Below are 19,503 nucleotides of genomic sequence, written 5' to 3' on the forward strand. Positions count from 1 at the left end.
TGGAAAATGAAAACAGGTTAAGTTTAGTCCCTCCCTGTTTTCGGTCCCTCCCTGTTTTCGGTCCCTCCCTGTTTCGGTCCCTCCCTGTTTCGGTCCCTCCCTGTTTCGGTCCCTCCCTGTTTCGGTTTCCTCCCTGTTTCGGTTTCCTCCCTGTTTCGGTCCCTCCCTGTTTTCGGTCCCTCCCTGTTTCGGTTTCCTCCCTGTTTCGGTCCCTCCCTGTTTCGGTCCCTCCCTGTTTCGGTTTCCTCCCTGTTTCGGTTTCCTCCCTGTTTCGGTCCCTCCCTGTTTCGGTCCCTCCCTGTTTCGGTTTCCTGTTTTCTTCCGTTTGGTGCCTAATGAACTCCAGTCCTCCTTGCCTGGTAACAGAGAGCTTTGTCTCTCTCTATCCTAAACAATAAGGCACAATTAAACTATAGACTAATAAACCAAATAATGTCCATCACTATTTTGCAAATCAACATAAAAAATGCAAAAAATTATAATAGAAACAACAAATGAATTAACCCAAAAAAATAAGTGGAAACTAAAACGTCTGAGGTGCATGGGGAGGCTTTGGTTTGAACATGGAAACAGAACACAACAAACCCATTCTAGTTTGCACATTCATATTGTTAGCATATTGTACGTCAGACTGACTGATATCCACACAATCAGCATCCCTATTTGGAAGGCACTCCAATCAGATATCAGAACTGCTCCACTGGCCCGTCAGTGTTCAGTTTGATCCCAGTCGCTCGTGTCCAATCAGGGTTTTAGAGAATTTATCAGACCACGTTGATGATCCCACCCCCGGCCGACGCCCTCTTGCTGCAGTAGGTGAAGCCGCTGTGATTGGTGGAAGTGCCGTTCATGTGTGATGTCTTCAGCTCCATCTGACAGGCAGCGATGGCCGCATTCAGCTCCACCTGGGCCCGATGGACCACGTAGAACATCAGGCCTATACTAATGATGATCTGAGGGAGAGGGAAACAGAACCGTGTTTTAGAACCATACTGTTAGAACCATAGAATAACTACCACATAGAACATGAACCCTATACTAATGATGATCTGATGGAGGAGAGAACCATCATGAACCATACTATTTAGAACCATGTAATTACTGTAGAACATCATGCCTATACTAATGATGATCTGAGAGAGAAGAGATAGGTGGTTTAGAACCAAACTGGTTAGAACCATACCGTTTAAAACCATAGTGACTAGGACCATAGTGGATAGGACCATAGTGGATAGGACCATAGTGTTTAGAACCATAGTAGCTAGGACCATAGTGTTTAGAACCATAGTAGCTAGGACCATAGTGACTAGGACCATAGTGACTAGGACCATAGTGGCTAGGACCATAGTGGCTAGGACCATAGTGACTAGGACCATACTGACTAGGACCATAGTGGCTAGGACCATAATGGCTAGGACCATAGTGACTAGGACCATAGTGGCTAGGACCATAATGGCTAGGACCATAGTGACTAGGACCATACTGACTAGGACCATAGTGGCTAGGACCATAATGGCTAGGACCATAGTGACTAGGACCATAGTGGCTAGGACCATAATGGCTAGGACCATAGTGACTAGGACCATACTGACTAGGACCATAGTGGCTAGGACCATAATGGCTAGGACCATAGTGACTAGGACCATAGTGACTAGGACCATAGTGGCTAGGACCATAGTGGCTAGGACCATAGTGACTAGGACCATACTGACTAGGACCATAGTGGCTAGGACCATAGTGACTAGGACCATAGTGACTAGGACCATAGTGACTAGGACCATAGTGACTAGGACCATAGTGACTAGGACCATAGTGACTAGGACCATAGTGACTAGGACCATACTGACTAGGACCATAGTGGCTAGGACCATAGTGACTAGGACCATAGTGGCTAGGACCATAGTGACTAGGACCATAGTGACTAGGACCATAGTGACTAGGACCATAGTGACTAGGACCATAGTGACTAGGACCATAGTGACTAGGACCATACTGACTAGGACCATAGTGGCTAGGACCATAGTGACTAGGACCATAGTGACTAGGACCATACTGACTAGGACCATAGTGGCTAGAACCATAGTGTTTAGAACCATAGTGACTAGGACCATAATGGTAAAACCATACAGTTTAGAACCATACTGGTAAAACCATACAGTTTAGAACCATACTGGTAAAACCATACAGTTTAGAACCATACTGGTAAAACCATACAGTTTAGAACCATACAGTTTAGAACCATACAGTTTAGAACCATAGTGGCTAGGACCATAGTGGCTAGAACTAAGGACAGACCCCTGCTGCTGGCTCACTTGCAGACTGAAGACAAAGTAGCTACCTGGCTGCTAGCGTCAGCTATGTTTAGGCTGCACTACATTCATGTAGCCCGTGAGTCTGACTGACAGCCTGCCACTAACTCACCTTAAGCGTCTTTGGGTATTTGAAAAGCACTAAATATATATCCCATGTATTATTACTGATCATTATTTTTACCTGTAGACTGAAGACAAAGTATCTACTAACGCTCTGTTCTGACTCACCTGTAGACTGAAGACAAAGTATCCGCTGACGCTCTGTTCTGCGATGACGTCCTCCATGGTGCGCAGCGTGGTGCCCAGGTAGGAGTTTAGAAGCTGTGTGGGCAGCAGGCCTACTGACGACGCCACCAGGTAGTTTGGCAACGACACGTCTGTGATCTGAAAGGAAGAGAGATTGATTGATTCTAAGTAAGTCTTGTCCCAGCCAGACCGGCCTGTAGGGAAGGAGCCCCACCTCCTGATTCTGTAGCGTGAGCCAGCTTCATGTACAAGTACACCACTTGGACAAGACGCTAGTCTGTAGGAGAAACAATCAATCTCAGATATAAAAGGTGAAATATACACTGAAGAAGTGGTCTTTATCCCCTTTCTATCCGAGATTGATTGTTTCTCCTACAGACTAGTGAAGAGCTACAACCTCTAAGTGGTGTCACGTCTCTTAACTAAGGTTAACACGTTGAAAGCGTCGGGCTGCCAGAGTATTGAAGCTTCCAGTGCCAGCTAGCTCAGTCTCTTATCACTAGATTACTCAATAGAACTGCCACCTAAATATAAACTTATTTCAGTCCCCTTGGCCTAGAACATCCCAGGAGTGATGAAATGAGCCTCCAGATATGACCTTGGTAGACAGTCAGACTGCATATATTATGACTACTGTTAGCAGACGCTCTTATCCAGAGCGACTTACAGTTAAGTGAGCGCATACATTTTTCATACTGACTGACCCAAGCTAAAAAAGGTACTCAGACTAGTAGCCTCATACAGCAGAAATAAAAACCCTGCGGCTATTTGAATGAACATTCCAAAGACATCCTGGAGGAAGGAGGGGGAAGCGGAAGCCCAGTGAGCCCAGTGAGCCAGTGAGCCAGTGAGCCAGTGATCCCAGTGAGCCCAGTGAGCCAGTGAGCCAGTGAGCCCAGTGAGCCAGTGAGCCCAGTGAGCCAGTGAGCCCAGTGAGCCCAGTGAGCCAGTGAGTCCAGTGAGCCCAGTGAGCCCAGTGAGCCAGTGAGCCAGTGAGCCCAGTGAGCCAGTGAGCCCAGTGAGCCAGTGAGCCCAGTGATCCAGTGAGCCCAGTGAGCCCAGTGAGCCAGTGAGCCAGTGAGCCCAGTGAGCCAGTGAGCCCAGTGAGCCAGTGAGGCCAGTGAGCACAGTGAGGCCAGTGAGCCCAGTGATCCCAGTGAGCCCAGTGAGCCAGTGAGCCCAGTGAGCCCAGTGAGCCAGTGAGCCCAGTGAGCCAGTGAGCCCAGTGATCCCAGTGAGCCAGTGAGCCCAGGAGCCAGTGAGCCCAGTGAGCCAGTGAGCCAGTGAGCCCAGTGAGCCAGTGAGCCCAGTGATCCCAGTGATCCCAGTGAGCCCAGTGAGCCCAGTGAGCCAGTGAGCCCAGTGAGCCCAGTGAGCCCAGTGAGCCAAGTGAGCCAGTGAGCCCAGTGAGCCAGTTAGCCCAGTGAGCCCAGTGAGGCCAGTGAGCCCAGTGAGCCAGTGAGCCCAGTGAGCCAGTGAGCCCAGTGAGCCCAGTGAGCCAGTGAGCCCAGGAGCCAGTGAGCCCAGTGAGCCCAGTGAGCCAGTGAGCCCAGTGAGCCCAGTGAGCCAGTGAGCCCAGTGAGCCAGTGAGCCCAGTGAGCCCAGTGAGCCCAGTGAGCCAGTGAGCCCAGTGAGCACTGTGCACATGTGCAGAACCTTTGGGACCTTTAGTCTGAGAAAAATTGGATCTGCAGCCACTTCCTTTAAAAGAAAGAATCCATGTGACAGAAATCTGTCGTCACAGTGACAAGACCTGTGCACTATAGAGGGAATAGGGTGGCATTCATGGTAGGGCTGGGCGATATGGCCAAAATATCATATCACAGTATTTATTTTATTTTTATACAGTATGACGGTATGTTTTTGAATAATAAACGTTTGCTTTTTGAGTAGTGCGTGACCCTAGGTTGGCAACACATACATTCTAAGTGATTTCAATGAGTCTTTCTCCATTCTGATTGTTTTCTTCTGTTCAATTCAACCAAAAATAATTTGCTGCATTATCATCTATTTCTGCATTTCCTACACTCATTTCATATCACTTCCACACTGCCACATAGGGCTGCACAATATTGGCAAAAAATCTAGGCCTTATTTTTAACCAAATGTTGCAATTGCGATTTGACTTGTGATTTATATCACAACACTTGGGTGAACTGTTGGGATCATGGATATACAGTGGGGAGAACAAGTATTTGATACACTGCCGATTTTGCAGGTTTTCCTACTTACAAAGCATGTAGAGGTCTGTAATTTCTATCATAGGTACACTTCAACTGTGAGAGACGGAATCTAAAACAAAAATCCAGAAAATCACATTGTATGATTTTTAAGTAATTCATTTGCATTTTATTGCATGACATAAGTATTTGATACATCAGAAAAGCAGAACTTAATATTTGGTACAGAAACCTTTGTTTGCAATTACAGAGATCATACGTTTCCTGTAGGTCTTGACCAGGTTTGCACACACTGCAGCAGGGACATACAGACCTTCTCCAGATCCTTCAGGTTTCAGGGCTGTCGCTGGGCAATACAGACTTTCAGCTCCCTCCAAAGATTTTCTATTGGGTTCAGGTCTGGAGCCTGGCTAGGCCACTCCAGGACCTTGAGATGCTTCTTACGGAGCCACTCCTTAGTTGCCCTGGCTGTGTGTTTCGGGTCGTTGTCATGCTGGAAGACCCAGCCATGACCCATCTTCAATGCTCTTACTGAGGGAAGGTTGTTGGCCAAGATCTCGCGATACATGGCCCCATCCATCCTCCCCTCAATACGGTGCAGTCGTCCTGTCCCCTTTGCAGAAAAGCATCCCCAAAGAATGATGTTTCCACCTCCATGCTTCACGGTTGGGATGGTGTTCTTGGGGTTGTACTCATCCTTCTTCTTCCTCCAAACACGGCGAGTGGAGTTTAGACCAAAAAGCTCTATTTTTGTCTCATCAGACCACATGACCTTCTCCCATTCCTCCTCTGGATCATCCAGATGGTCATTGGCAAACTTCAGACGGGCCTGGACATGCGCTGTCTTGAGCAGGGGGACCTTGTGTGCTCTGCAGGATTTTAATCCATGACGGCGTAGTGTGTTACTAATGGTTTTCTTTGAGACTGTGGTCCCAGCTCTCTTCAGGTCATTGACCAGGTCCTGCCGTGTAGTTCTGGGCTGATCCCTCACCTTCCTCATGATCATTGATGCCCCACGAGGTGAGATCTTGCATGGAGCCCCAGACCGAGGGTGATTCACCGTCATCTTGAACTTCTTCCATTTTCTAATAATTGCGCCAACAGTTGTTGCCTTCTCACCAAGCTGGTTGCCTATTGTCCTGTAGCCCATCCCAGCCTTGTGCAGGTCTACAATTTTATCCCTGATGTCCTTACACAGCTCTCTAGTCTTGGCCATTGTGGAGAGGTTGGAGTCTGTTTGATTGAGTGTGTGGACAGGTGTCTTTTATACAGGTAATGAGTTCAAACAGGTGCAGTTAATACAGGTAATGAGTGGAGAACAGGAGGGCTTCTTAAAGAAAAACTAACAGGTCTGTGAGAGCCAGAATTCTTACTGGTTGGTAGGTAATCAAATACTTATGTCATGCAATAAAATGCAAATTAATTACTTAAAAATCATACAATGTGATTTTCTGGATTTTTGTTTTAGATTCCGTCTCTCACAGTTGAAGTGTACGTATGATAAAAATTACAGACCTCTACATGCTTTGTAAGTAGGAAAACCTGCAAAATCGGCAGTGTTTCAAATACTTGTTCTCCCCACTGTATATGGTATACCACACAGCCCTAAATCATGGATTATTCTCTGTTGAGAGAAATTAAAGATTAAAATGTCAAGCAGCTCGACAACGAAACAGTATACAGGCGGGCCTACAGGTAGGATTAATAGAGGAGGGAGGGAGGTCTACAAAAAAAGGCCTGAATTTGAAACCCCATTGGGCCTGGAAGGGTGTAACCCGCATGGCTCCCTATTCCCTACATAGTGCACTACTTTCGACTAGAGAATGGCACCCTATTCCCTACATAGTGCACTACTTTCGACTAGAGACCCATGGGTCTTGGTCAAAATGAGTGGTCAACATAGGGCATAGGGTGCCATTTGGAATGTAGTAAGCCGAGAAACAGAAAAGGAGCAGTTTGTATTCCTTCAGCATGTTAACCTGCTTCTGGCAGCGCCCCAGCAAATAGATTTGAAACTTGTATCTCATTATGGTGTATGGTGAAATAAGTATAGCCAGTTATAATTGTAATGGCTTAACTGATAATAACAAAAGAAGAACAATATTTACATGGCTCAAAGAGAAGGAATATAATATCTATTGTTTACAGGAAACTCATTCAACAATTCTAGATGAAGTTGTGTGGAAAAGGGACTGGGGGGGGATATACTTCTCCCAAGGGCAAAGAAACTCTAAAGGGGTGATGATATTAATTAACAGTAATTTCGATCCGAATGTGCAAATTGTCCAAACAGATACGCAAGGTAGATGGATTATTTTAAATATGTTATTGGACCATAAACAGATATGGCTCATTAACCTTTACGGACCAAATAATGATGATCCACACTTCTTTGACAATATATATATATAATAAATTATCAACCCTGCAAGCAATTCAAGACAATATTATTATGGTGGGGGATTATAATACTGTTTTAGATAGCTCAATGGACCATAAAGGAAATCACACTACAAACAATCACACTCACGCTATTGAGGAAATTGTGAATGTCATGGATACATTAGAACTAGTAGATATCATACACCATAATGAGATACAAGTTTATCTATTTATCATTATATATGTTTGTAAATTTACCAATAAAAAATACCGTAATGATTGAGTGTCCATATAGCTGTACCGTGATATTTGCATTGCTACTAAGTAACCCTTCAATTGTTCTCCACTAATTCCCTCGCTAAAGCCCCTCCCCATCCCAAATTGAGCCGTCATCCCAGTGATCAGCATCCCACCCCCGTCCCTCCGTATCCCTAAGGCCCCCCGAGAGGCCAGGACCCATCCATCGAAAACAGCACACAGTGCCACCCACAAAACAGAAGCAGGTTAACCGCCAAAAGCATTTCCAATGTTGTCACCTCTATATACAGTGAAGAACAAGTATTTGATACACTGCCGATTTTGCAGGTTTTCCTACTTACAAAGCATGTAGAGGCCTGTAATTCCAGAAAAATATCCAGAAATTCACATTGTATGATTTTTAAGTAATTTATTTGCATTTTATTTGCAATTTAAAAAATTGGAGGCCCCTTACACTTCAGTGTTGTGATGCAAAAATCCTAGCAAAATGTATAGCGCATAGAATTAAAAAGGTATTGTCGGACATTATTCATTCTAATCAGACAGGTTGGCCTGCTATTCATAGCAGACTTCGAAAAGGCATTTGATGAAGTACGACTGGAGTTTATATATAAATGCCTGGAGCATTTCAATTTTGGAGAATCTCTTATAAAATGGGTTAAAATCATGTATAGTATAGTAACCCTAGGTGTAAAATAGTAAATAATGGCTCAGAAAGTTTTAAACTGTCCCCAATGGTGGAACAAGCTCCCCCACGACGCCAGGACAGCGGAGTCACTGACCACCTTCCGGAGACACTTGAAACCCTACCTCTTTAAGGAATACCTGGAATAGTATAAAAGTAATCACCAACGAACTATTATGGTCCAAACACACCAAGACAGTCGTGAAGAGGGCATGACAAAGCCTATTCCCTCTCAGGAGACTGAAAAGATTTGGCATGGGTCCTCAGATCCTCAAAAAATTCTACAGCTGCACCATCGAGAGCATCCTGACTGGTTGCATCACCGCCTGGTATGGCAACTGCTTGGCCTCCGACCGCAAGGCACTACAGAGGGTAGTGCGTACGGCCCAGTACATCACTGGGGCCAAGCTTCCTGCCATCCAGGACCTCTATACCAGGCGGTGTCAGAGGAAGGCCCTCAAAATTATCATACTCCAGCCACCCTAGTCATAGACTGTTCTCCCTGCTACCGCACGGCAAGCGGTACCGGAGTGCCAAGTCTAGGTCCAAAAGACTTCTCAACAGCTTCTACCCCCAAGCCATAAGACTCCTGAACAGCTAATCATGGCTACCCGGACTATTTGCACTGCCCCCCCACCCCCATCCTTTTTACGCTGCTGCTACTCTGTTAATTATTTATGCATAGTCACTTTAACTCTACCCACATGTACATATTACTTCAACTACCTCAACTAGCCGGTGCCCCCGCACATTGACTCTGCACCGGTACCCCCCTGTATATATAGCCTCCCTACTGTTATTTTATTTTACTTCTGCTCTTTTTTTCTCAACACTTTTTTTGTTGTTGTTTTATTTTTACTTTTTTTGTTAAAAACAAATGCACTGTTGGTTAAGGGCTGTAAGTAAGCATTTCACTGTAATGTCTGCACCTGTTGTATTCGGCGCATGTGACCAATTTGATTTGATTTGATACCGTTTTTTTAATTATATGAGAAAATATTCCATTTTATTTGGAACGGCAAGCCAGACAAAATTAAACGGGCCTATTTATAATGAATATGAATTCGGATGACAGAAATTATTAAATATTAAATCATTAGACCTATCACTAAAAGCTTCAGTCATACAAAAGTTATACTTAAATCCGAACTGGTTCTCTAGCAAATTAGTCAGATTGTCTCACCCCATGTTCAAGAATGGCCTTTTTCCCTATATTCAGATTACAACCACTCACTTTCAGTTATTTGAAAAGGAAATCATCTCCCAAATATCACTATTTCTAAAACAAGCCATAGAAAGTTGGTTGCAATTTCAATTTAATCCTCCAGAAACGACAGAACAAATAATGCAGCAAATATTGGGGTTAAACTTAAATATACTAATTGATAAAAAACCATAATTTTTTGACAGAATGTTTTTAAAAGGTATAATCTTCGTAAATGATATCATCAGTAGGACTGGTGGAGTTATGTCGCACATGCAGCTAACAAAAACATATGGAAATGTCTGCTCTACCCAAAATTACAACCAAATAATTGCAGCATTACCGCAAAAATGGAAGAGGAAAGTGGAAGGGGGAAAAAGTAAGGAACTTGTCTGTCGGCCTTGCATTAAAGAACATAATTGGTTAAAGAAAACTGTGATAAATAAAAAAGTATATCAGTTTCATTTAAGGACCAAAGGATTGACAGCCGTCCCATATAGATTGCAAAATAGTTGGGAAGAGATTTTTGACGTACCGATCCCATGGCATAGTGTTTATGAACTGACACGCAAAACGACGCCGGATTCAAAACTTAGAATCTTTCGATTTAAATTATTATACAAAATTCTTGCTACCAATAGAATGTTATTTATATGGGGGATACAATCTTCCCAGCTCTGCAGATTTTGCTGTGAAGAGACAGAATCATTAGATCATTTGTTTTGGTACTGTCCAGTTGTAGCTTGTTTTTGGTCACAGGTCCAGGAATGGCTAAAGGATTGCAATATTTACCTGGAGCTAACCTTGCAGATAGCATTACTGGGTGATCTGAAAAGTCATAGTCAATCGATCAATAACATAATAATATTATTAGCAAAAATGTATACTTTCAATTTAGAGTAGAAACAATGAGAATAGAAAGGTTCAGAACTTTTGTGAAACATCACAGTACAGTTGAAATATATATGGCAAATAGAAATCCAATATGGATGGTGTTAAGAGATAGATGGGAGGTGTTGAATGGAGCTGAAGGATGGGACTAATAACAACAACTAATAACAACAAGATAACTAATGTAAAGCATACTGTGTCCATAATAAGTATATAGGTTATAGGTTGAGAGCTTTTGTGAAAGAGCACAGTTAGAAAGATATAGCGAGAAATATATATATGCGAGAAAAGAAAACATATGGGGGATTGGAAGTGATGCAGACAATTGATGGAAGTTACACTATCTGCAGTATTAAAGCTGATCTAACCCCCAAAAGAAGTATATAATAAAATACGGTACACCGCCCAGCCTCGAGGCCTACTAGATAACAATACCTATTCATGTTTTTTTGTTTCATCACAGCCCTCACTGTGCACCATTACACAAAGCTGTACAGTAACTTAAGAAGAGAGAGAAGATGAGAGAGGAGGAGAAGCGTGGCAGGTGTCTCACCTGGGAACTGCTGGGGCGCTGCCAGAAGCAGGTTAACATGCTGAAGGAATACAAACCGCTCCTTTTCTGTTTCTCGGCTTACTACATTCCAAATGGCACCCTATGCCCTATGTTGACCACTCATTTTGACCAAGACCCATGGGTCTCTAGTCGAAAGTAGTGCACTATGTAGGGAATAGGGAGCCATGCGGGTTACACCCTTCCAGGCCCAATGGGGTTTCAAATTCAGGCCTTTTTTTGTAGACCTCCCTCCCTCCTCTATTAATCCTACCTGTAGGCCCGCCTGTATACTGTTTCGTTGTCGAGCTGCTTGTCTGCAACAATGCGTATGTTTACATGCACCCTAATAATTCGATATTAAACTGATTATGGCATTAGTCATGTAAACACCTTACTCTGCGTAAGGTCATAATCGAAATAAGCATACGCCGATTAAAACACCTGGTTTTCTGAGCAATCTTTAGAATGATTAATCAAATCAAATCAAATTTTATTGGTCACATGCGCCGAATACAACAGGTGCAGACATTACAGTGAAATGCTTACTTACAGCCCTTAACCAACAGTGCATTTATTTTAAACAAAAAAGTAAGAATAAAACAACAACAAAAAAGTGTTGAGAAAAAAAGAGCAGAAGTAAAATAAAGTGACAGTAGGGAGGCTATATATACAGTAAAATAAAGTGACAGTAGGGAGGCTATATATACAGTAAAATAAAGTGACAGTAGGGAGGCTATATATACAGGGGGTACCGTTGCAGAGTCAATGTGCGGGGCACCGGCTAGTTGAGGTAGTTGAGGTAATATGTACATGTGGGTAGAGTTAAAGTGACTATGCATAAATACTTAACAGAGTAGCAGCAGCGTAAAAAGGATGGGGTGGGGGGCAGTGTAAATAGTCCGGGTAGCCATGATTAGCTGTTCAGGAGTCTTATGGCTTGGGGGTAGAAGCTGTTGAGAAGTCTTTTGGACCTAGACTTGGCACTCCGGTACCGCTTGCCGTGCGGTAGCAGGGAGAACAGTCTATGACTAGGGTGGCTGGAGTCTTTGACAATTTTGAGGGCCTTCCTCTGACACCGCCTGGTATAGAGGTCCTGGATGGCAGGGAGCTTTGCCCCCAGTGATGTACTGGGCCGTACGCACTACCCTCTGTAGTGCCTTGTGGTCAGAGGCCAAGCAGTTGCCATACCAGGCGGTGATGCAACCAGTCAGGATGCTCTCGATGGTGCAGCTGTAGAAATTTTTTTGAGGATCTGAGGACCCATGCCAAATCTTTTTAGTCTCCTGAGGGGGAATAGGCTTTGTCGTGCCCTCTTCACGACTGTCTTGGTGTGTTTGGACCATGATAGTTCGTTGGTGATGTGGACACCAAGGAACTTGAAGCTCTCAACCTGTTCCACTACAGCCCCGTCGATGAGAATGGGGGCGTGCTCAGTCCTCTTTTTTTTCCTGTAGTCCACGATCAGCTCCTTTGTCTTGGTCACGTTGAGGGAGAGGTTGTTGTCCTGGCACCACACGGCCAGATCTCTGACCTCCTCCCTATAGGCTGTCTCATCGTTGTCGGTGATCAGGCCTACCACTGTTGTGTCGTCGGCAAACTTAATGATGGTGTTGGAGTCGTGCCTGGCCATGCAGTCATGGGTGAACAGAGAGTACAGGAGGGGGACTGAGCACACACCCCTGAGGGGGCCCCCGTGTTGAGGATCAGTGTGGCAGATGTGTTGTTACCTACCCTTACCACCTGGGGGCGGCCCGTCAGGGAAGTCCAGGATCCAGTTGCAGAGGGAGGTGTTTAGTCCCAGGATCCTTAGCTTAGTGATGAGCTTAGAGGGCACTATGGTGTTGAATGCTGAGCTGTAGTCAATGAATAGCATTCTCACGTAGGTGTTCCTCTTGTCCAGGTGGGAAAGGGCAGTGTGGAGTGCGATAGAGATTGCATCATCTGTGGATCTGTTGGGGCGGTATGCAAATTGGAGTGGGTCTAGGGTTTCTGGGATTATGCTGTTGATGTGAGCCATGACCAGTCTTTCAAAGCACTTCATGGCTACAGACGTCAGTGCTACGGGTCGGTAGTCATTTAGGCAGGTTATCTTAGAGTTCTTGGGCACGGGGACTATGGTGGTCTGCTTGAAACATGTTGGTATTACAGACTCAGTCAGGGACATGTTGAAAATGTCAGTGAAGACACTTGCCAGGTGGTCAGCACATGCTCGGAGTACACGTCCTGGTAATCCGTCTGGCCCTGCGGCCTTGTGAATGTTGACCTGCTTAAAAGTCTTACTCACATCGGCTACGGAGAGCGTGATCACATAGTCGTCCGGAACAGCTGGTGCTCTCATGCATGCTTCAGTGTTGCTTGCCTCGAGCGAGCATAGAAGTGGTTTAGCCTCGTCTGGTAGGCTTGTGTTACTGGGCAGCTCGCGGCTGTGCTTCCCTTTGTAGTCTGTAATAGTTTTCAAGCCCTGCCACATCCGACGAGCGTCAGAGCCAGTGTAGTATGATTCAATCTTAGACCTGTATTGACTCTTTGCCTGTTTGATGGTTCGTCGGAGGTCATAGCGGGATTTCTTATAAGCGTCCGGGTTAGAGTCCCGTTCCTTGAAAGCGGCAGCTCTACCCTTTAGCTCAGTGCGGATGTTTCCTGTAATCCATGGCTTCTGGTTGGGGTATGTACGTCACGGTCACTGTGGGGGACGACATCATCGATGCACTTATTGATGAAGCCAGTGACTGATGTGGTGTACTCCTCAATGCTGTCTGAAGAATCCCGGAACATGTTCCAGTCTGTGCTAGCAAAACAGTCCTGTAGCTTAGCATCTGCGTCATCTGACCACTTTTTTATTAGCCGAATCACTGGTGCTTCCTGCTTCAGTTTTTGCTTATAAGCAGGAATCAGGAGGATAGAGTTATGGTCAGATTTGCCAAATGGAGGGCGAGGGGAGAGCTTTGTATGCGTCTCTGTGTGTGGAGTAAAGGTGGTCTAGAGTTTTTTCCCCTCTGGTTGCACATTTAACATGCTGGTAGAAATGAGGTAGAACGGATTTAAGTTTCCCTGCATTAAAGTCCCCGGCTACTAGGAGCGCTGCATCTGGATGAGCGTTTTCCTGTTGATTAATGGCCTTGTACAACTCATTCAGTGCAATCTTAATGCCAGCATTGGTTTGTGGTGGTAAATAGACAGCTATGAAAAATATAGATGAAAACTCTCTTGGTAAATAGTGTGGTCTACAGCTTATCATAAGATACTCTACCTCAGGCGAGCAAGATACTCTACCTCTACCTCAGGCGAGCAAGATACTCTACCTCTACCTCAGGCGAGCAAAACCTCGAGACTTCGGACATGTAAACAGCTGAATCTGCGTTCCAGTTGTGTGTTTGATCCAGCACCGGGTAGCTTCCCTCTTATGCGTGAGTTCGAAAAAAAACTTAAAGTATGCGTCTTTTATAAATAATTTTCAAATACAAACTTTATATGTTTGAACTCAGGATCAAATAGTCTAAGCAAAAATAACATGGTGATTTGTGGTCGAACGTTTATTTTGATTGGCCATTATCTGCATTCATCAAAAGACCCATCAGTAGCCAGATTTCAGAGCATGTAAACGTTTTAAACAAACTATTATATTAACCGTGTTATTGTGTGCATGTAACAGTGCTGAATGTTGGTGACAACGATGCTGTTTCCACTTTGTCTTAATATAAATCCACAAGCATTCTATAATTACACTATTAGTTTGTATCTTTACTGCAAACAACTGGTTTGTCTTTTCTTAGCATGTTGTGGCTAAATCGTGTTAGCCGCTAATTGCTAGTTAGCTGGCACTGAGTCATTTACATTTACATCATTCAACTCTTATCCAGAGCGACTTACAAATTGGTGCATTCAACTTATGATAGCCAGTGGGACAACCACCTTTTTTTTAATGGGGGGTGGGGGAAGAAGGATTATTTTTATACTATTCCAGGTAGTCAGAGCAAACTTAGCTAGCTATACAGCCTGATACCAGTGATGTAAGCCTAAATCAGCTTGTTGTTTGTGGAACAGTATCTTCTAAACCAAAGAGGATTTAGCGAAGCATGAAAAAAATTAAAATATATGTAAATATGTTAGCTACATGAAGTAGATAAGGGAAAACCAACATTTAATGTAGCCAAAGATTATAGGGTCCCCTAGGAAACATTGACCAACACTTTGGTTCCTACCCTGGCATTTTCATTCGTTGTAATGCCTAACAACACTGTATTCAAAGTGCTGACTATTATATTCTAACTACAGAATGATAATAATCATTCTACAGTGAGGAGAACAAGTATTTGATACACTGCCAATTTTTGCAGGTTTTCCTACTTACAAAGCATGTAGAGGTCTGTAATTTTTATCATAGGTACACTTCAACTGTGAGAGACGGTTTATGGTCCAATAACATATTTAAAATCATCCATCTACCTTGCGTATCTATTTGGACAATTTGCACATTCGGATCGAAATTACTGTTAATTAATATCATCACCCCTTTAGAGTTTCTTTGCCCTTGGGAGAAGTATATCCCCCCCAGTCCCTTTTCCACACAACTTCATCTAGAATTGTTGAATGAGTTTCCTGTAAACAATAGATATTATATTCCTTCTCTTTGAGCCATGTAAATATTGTTATTCTTTTGTTATTATCAGTTAAGCCATTACAATTATAACTGGCTATACTTATTTCACCATACACCATAATGAGATACAAGTTTCAAGTCTATTTACCATAATATATGTTTGTAAATTTACCAATAAAAAATACCAGTGATTGAGTGTCCATATAGCTGTACCATGATATTTGCATTGCTACTAAGTAACCCTTCAATTGTTCTCCACTAATTCCCTCGCTAAAGCCCCTCCCCATCCCAAATTGGGTTGTCATCCCAGTGATCAGCATCCCACCCCCGTCCCTCCGTATCCCTAGGCCCCCCGAGAGGCCAGGACCCATCCATCGAAAACAGCACACAGTGCCACCCACAAAACAGAAGTAGGTCAACTGCCAAAAACATTTCCAATGCTCTCACCTCAATATATATATCTAGCTATTATAATAATAATAATAATAATAATAATAATAATAATAATAATAATAATAATAATAATAAGCCATTTAGCAGACGCTTTTATCCAAAGCAACTTACTGTCATGTGTGCATACATTTTTACGTATGGGTGGTCCCGGGGATCGAACCCACTACCCTGGCGTTACAAGCGCCATGCTCTACCAATTGAGCTACAGAGGACCACAATTAAAAATATTAAAAATATATATCTAGTCAAATACCTTGCATATCTTAATTTCCATCATTATCAATTAATATGCGTAATAATGTTGGCAGTTCATGCGAAGGATTGTTATCTATAACCCGGATTGCCATTGCATTACATTACATTTTTATCAATCAATTATTAATTTAGCAAACAATTATTGTGGTTTATCCTATATTCTCCCTAACATCCTTACCCCCTTGCAACAGATGTGGGATACACACACACACACACACACACACACACTCAACCCCTTTCCCCACAATCAACCATAAGCTCAGATGCTCAACGGTTGTTACATCCCAGAGCCCAACTCAAGAAAGGACCTGATTTACGAATGCATATACCGTTACAGCTGTTTGAGAAAGCATGCAAGATTTAGCAAAAATTGACACAAATGTGAGATTTGATTAATCTATGTCAAGTCCTAGGTGATGGTGATCAGATCCACCCTCTTCCTTTCTTTTTTTGTTTTTTTTTGTTGTTGTTTTATTCTTACTTTTTTTGTTTAAAATAAACGCACTGTTGGTTAAGGGCTGTAAGTAAGCATTTCACTGTAATGTCTGCACTTGTTGTATTCGGCGCATGTGACCAATAAAATTTGATTTGATTTGATTTGATTTGATTTCCCCTGAGACACAAACACTCTGGTCCCCCGTTGTAACCATTTCCCCCAAGCATCTCTGTGCAGTCAGACCTTTGATTATTTTGCCACCAGGGCCACAATAATATGCCCCCTCCGATTGTCCGAGTGTGAAAAGTAACCATCAGGCTGGCCTCTAGCCATCAGGCTGGCCTCTAGCCATCAGGCTGGCCTCTAGCCATCAGACTGCTAAATAGTCAATTAACTGAACTACGTGCCTATCTTGCTATATACACACACTGACCCTACGCCTATAGACTATATATACACACTACATATACTACTACTATGTATACACTGACCCTACGCCTATAGACTATATATACACACTACATATACCACTACTATATATATATATATATATATATATATATACACTGACCCTACGCCTATAGACTATATACACACACTACATATACACTACTATATATACACTGACCCTACGCCTATATACTATATACACACACTACATATACACTACTATATATACACTGACCCTACGCCTATAGACTATATACACACACTACATATACTACTACTATATATACACTGACCCTACGCCTATAGACTATATACACACACTACATATACTACTACTATATATACACTGACCCTACGCCTATAGACTATATATACACACTACTATATATACACTGACCCTACGCCTATATACACACACTACATATACACTACTATATACACACACTGACCCTACGCCTATAGACTATATATACACACTACATATACACTACTATATATACACTGACCCTACGCCTATAGACTATATATACACACTACATATACACTACTATATATACACTGACCCTACGCCTATAGACTATATATACACACTACATATACACTACTATATACACACTGACCCTACGCCTATAGACTATATATACACACTACATATACCAGTACTATATATACACTGACCCTACGCCTATAGACTATATATACACACACTACATATACACTACTATATATACACTGACCCTACGCCTATAGACTATATACACACACTACATATACACTACTATATATACACACTGACCCTACGCCTATAGACTATATATACACACTACATATACACTACTATATATACACTGACCCTACGCCTATAGACTATATATACACACTACATATACCAGTACTATATATACACTGACCCTACGCCTATAGACTATATATACACACACTACATATACTACTACTATATATACACACACACTGACCCTACGCCTATAGACTATATACACACTACATATACCAGTACTATATATACACTGACCCTACGCCTATATATATACACACTACATATACACTACTATATATACACTGACCCTACGCCTACAGACTATATATACACACTACATATACACTACTATATATACACTGACCCTACGCCTATAGACTATATACACACACACACTACATATACCAGTACTATATATACACTGACCCTACACCTATATATACACACTACATATACACTACTATATATACACTGACCCTACGCCTATAGACTATATATACACACTACATATACCAGTACTATATATATACACTGACCCTACGCCTATAGACTATATATACACACTACATATACACTACTATATATACACTGACCCTACGCCTATAGACTATATATACACACTACATATACACTACTATATACACACACTGACCCTACGCCTATAGACTATATATACACACTACATATACACTACTATATATACACTGACCCTACGCCTATAGACTATATATACACACTACATATACACTACTATATATACACTGACCCTACGCCTATAGACTATATATACACACTACATATACACTACTATATATACACTGACCCTACGCCTATAGACTATATATACACACTACATATACACTACTATATACACACACTGACCCTACGCCTATAGACTATATACACACACACACTACATATACCAGTACTATATATACACACACTCACTACACTATATATACACACACACACACACAAACACACACTCTCTAGAGTCTAGACTATATACAGTGGGGGAAATAAAGTATTTAGTCAGCTACCAATTGTCCAAGTTCTCCCACTTAAAAAGATGAGAGGCCTGTAATTTTCATCATAGGTACACGTCAACTATGACAGACAAATTTAGAATTTTTTTCTCCAGAAAATCACATTGTAGGATTTTTAATGAAATTATTTGCAAATTATGGTGGAAAATAAGTATTTGGTCACCTACAAACAAGCAAGATTTCTGGCTCTCACAGACCTGTAACTTCTTCTTTAAGAGGCTCCTCTGTCCTCCACTCGTTACCTGTATTAATGGCACCTGTTTGAACTTGTTATCAGTATAAAAGACACCTGTCCACAACCTCAAACAGTCACACTCCAAACTCCACTATGGCCAAGACCAAAGAGCTGTCAAAGGACACCAGAAACAAAATTGTAGACCTGCACCAGGCTGGGAAGACTGAATCTGCAATAGGTAAGCAGCTTGGTTTGAAGAAATCAACTGTGGGAGCAATTATTAGGAAATGGAAGACATACAAGAACACTGATAATCTCCCTCAATCTGGGGCTCCACGCAAGATCTCACCCCGTGGGGTCAAAATGATCCCAGAACCACACGGGGGGACCTAGTGAATGACCTGCAGAGAGCTGGGACCAAAGTAACAAAGCCTACCATTAGTAACACACTACACCGCCAGGGACTCAAATCCTGCAGTGCCAGACGTGTCCCCCTGCTTAAGCCAGTACATGCCCAGGCCCGTCTGAAGTTTGCTAGAGTGCATTTGGATGATCCAGAAGAGGATTGGGAGAATGTCAGATGAAACCAACAATGTGAT

The 19,503-nt window shown here is 42.7% G+C and overlaps 1 protein-coding gene across 1 annotated transcript in view; it reads right to left on the minus strand.

The window, feature by feature from the left end:
• Window positions 1–274: 274 nt before the first annotated feature.
• The window catches only part of LOC121585236 (transmembrane protein 64-like), a 41,009-nt gene continuing 21,780 nt past the window's right edge, over window positions 275–19,503 (minus strand). The window contains exons 2-3 of the mRNA XM_041901686.2: window positions 2,541–2,696; window positions 275–953 (exon numbers count right to left, since the gene is read on the minus strand). Coding sequence (XP_041757620.2) covers window positions 765–953; window positions 2,541–2,696 — 345 coding nt within the window. The 3' untranslated portion in view covers window positions 275–764. The remainder of the gene's footprint in view (window positions 954–2,540; window positions 2,697–19,503) is intronic.

This window comes from Coregonus clupeaformis, chromosome 17 (assembly GCF_020615455.1).
Source record: "Coregonus clupeaformis isolate EN_2021a chromosome 17, ASM2061545v1, whole genome shotgun sequence".
NCBI lineage: Eukaryota > Metazoa > Chordata > Actinopteri > Salmoniformes > Salmonidae > Coregonus > Coregonus clupeaformis.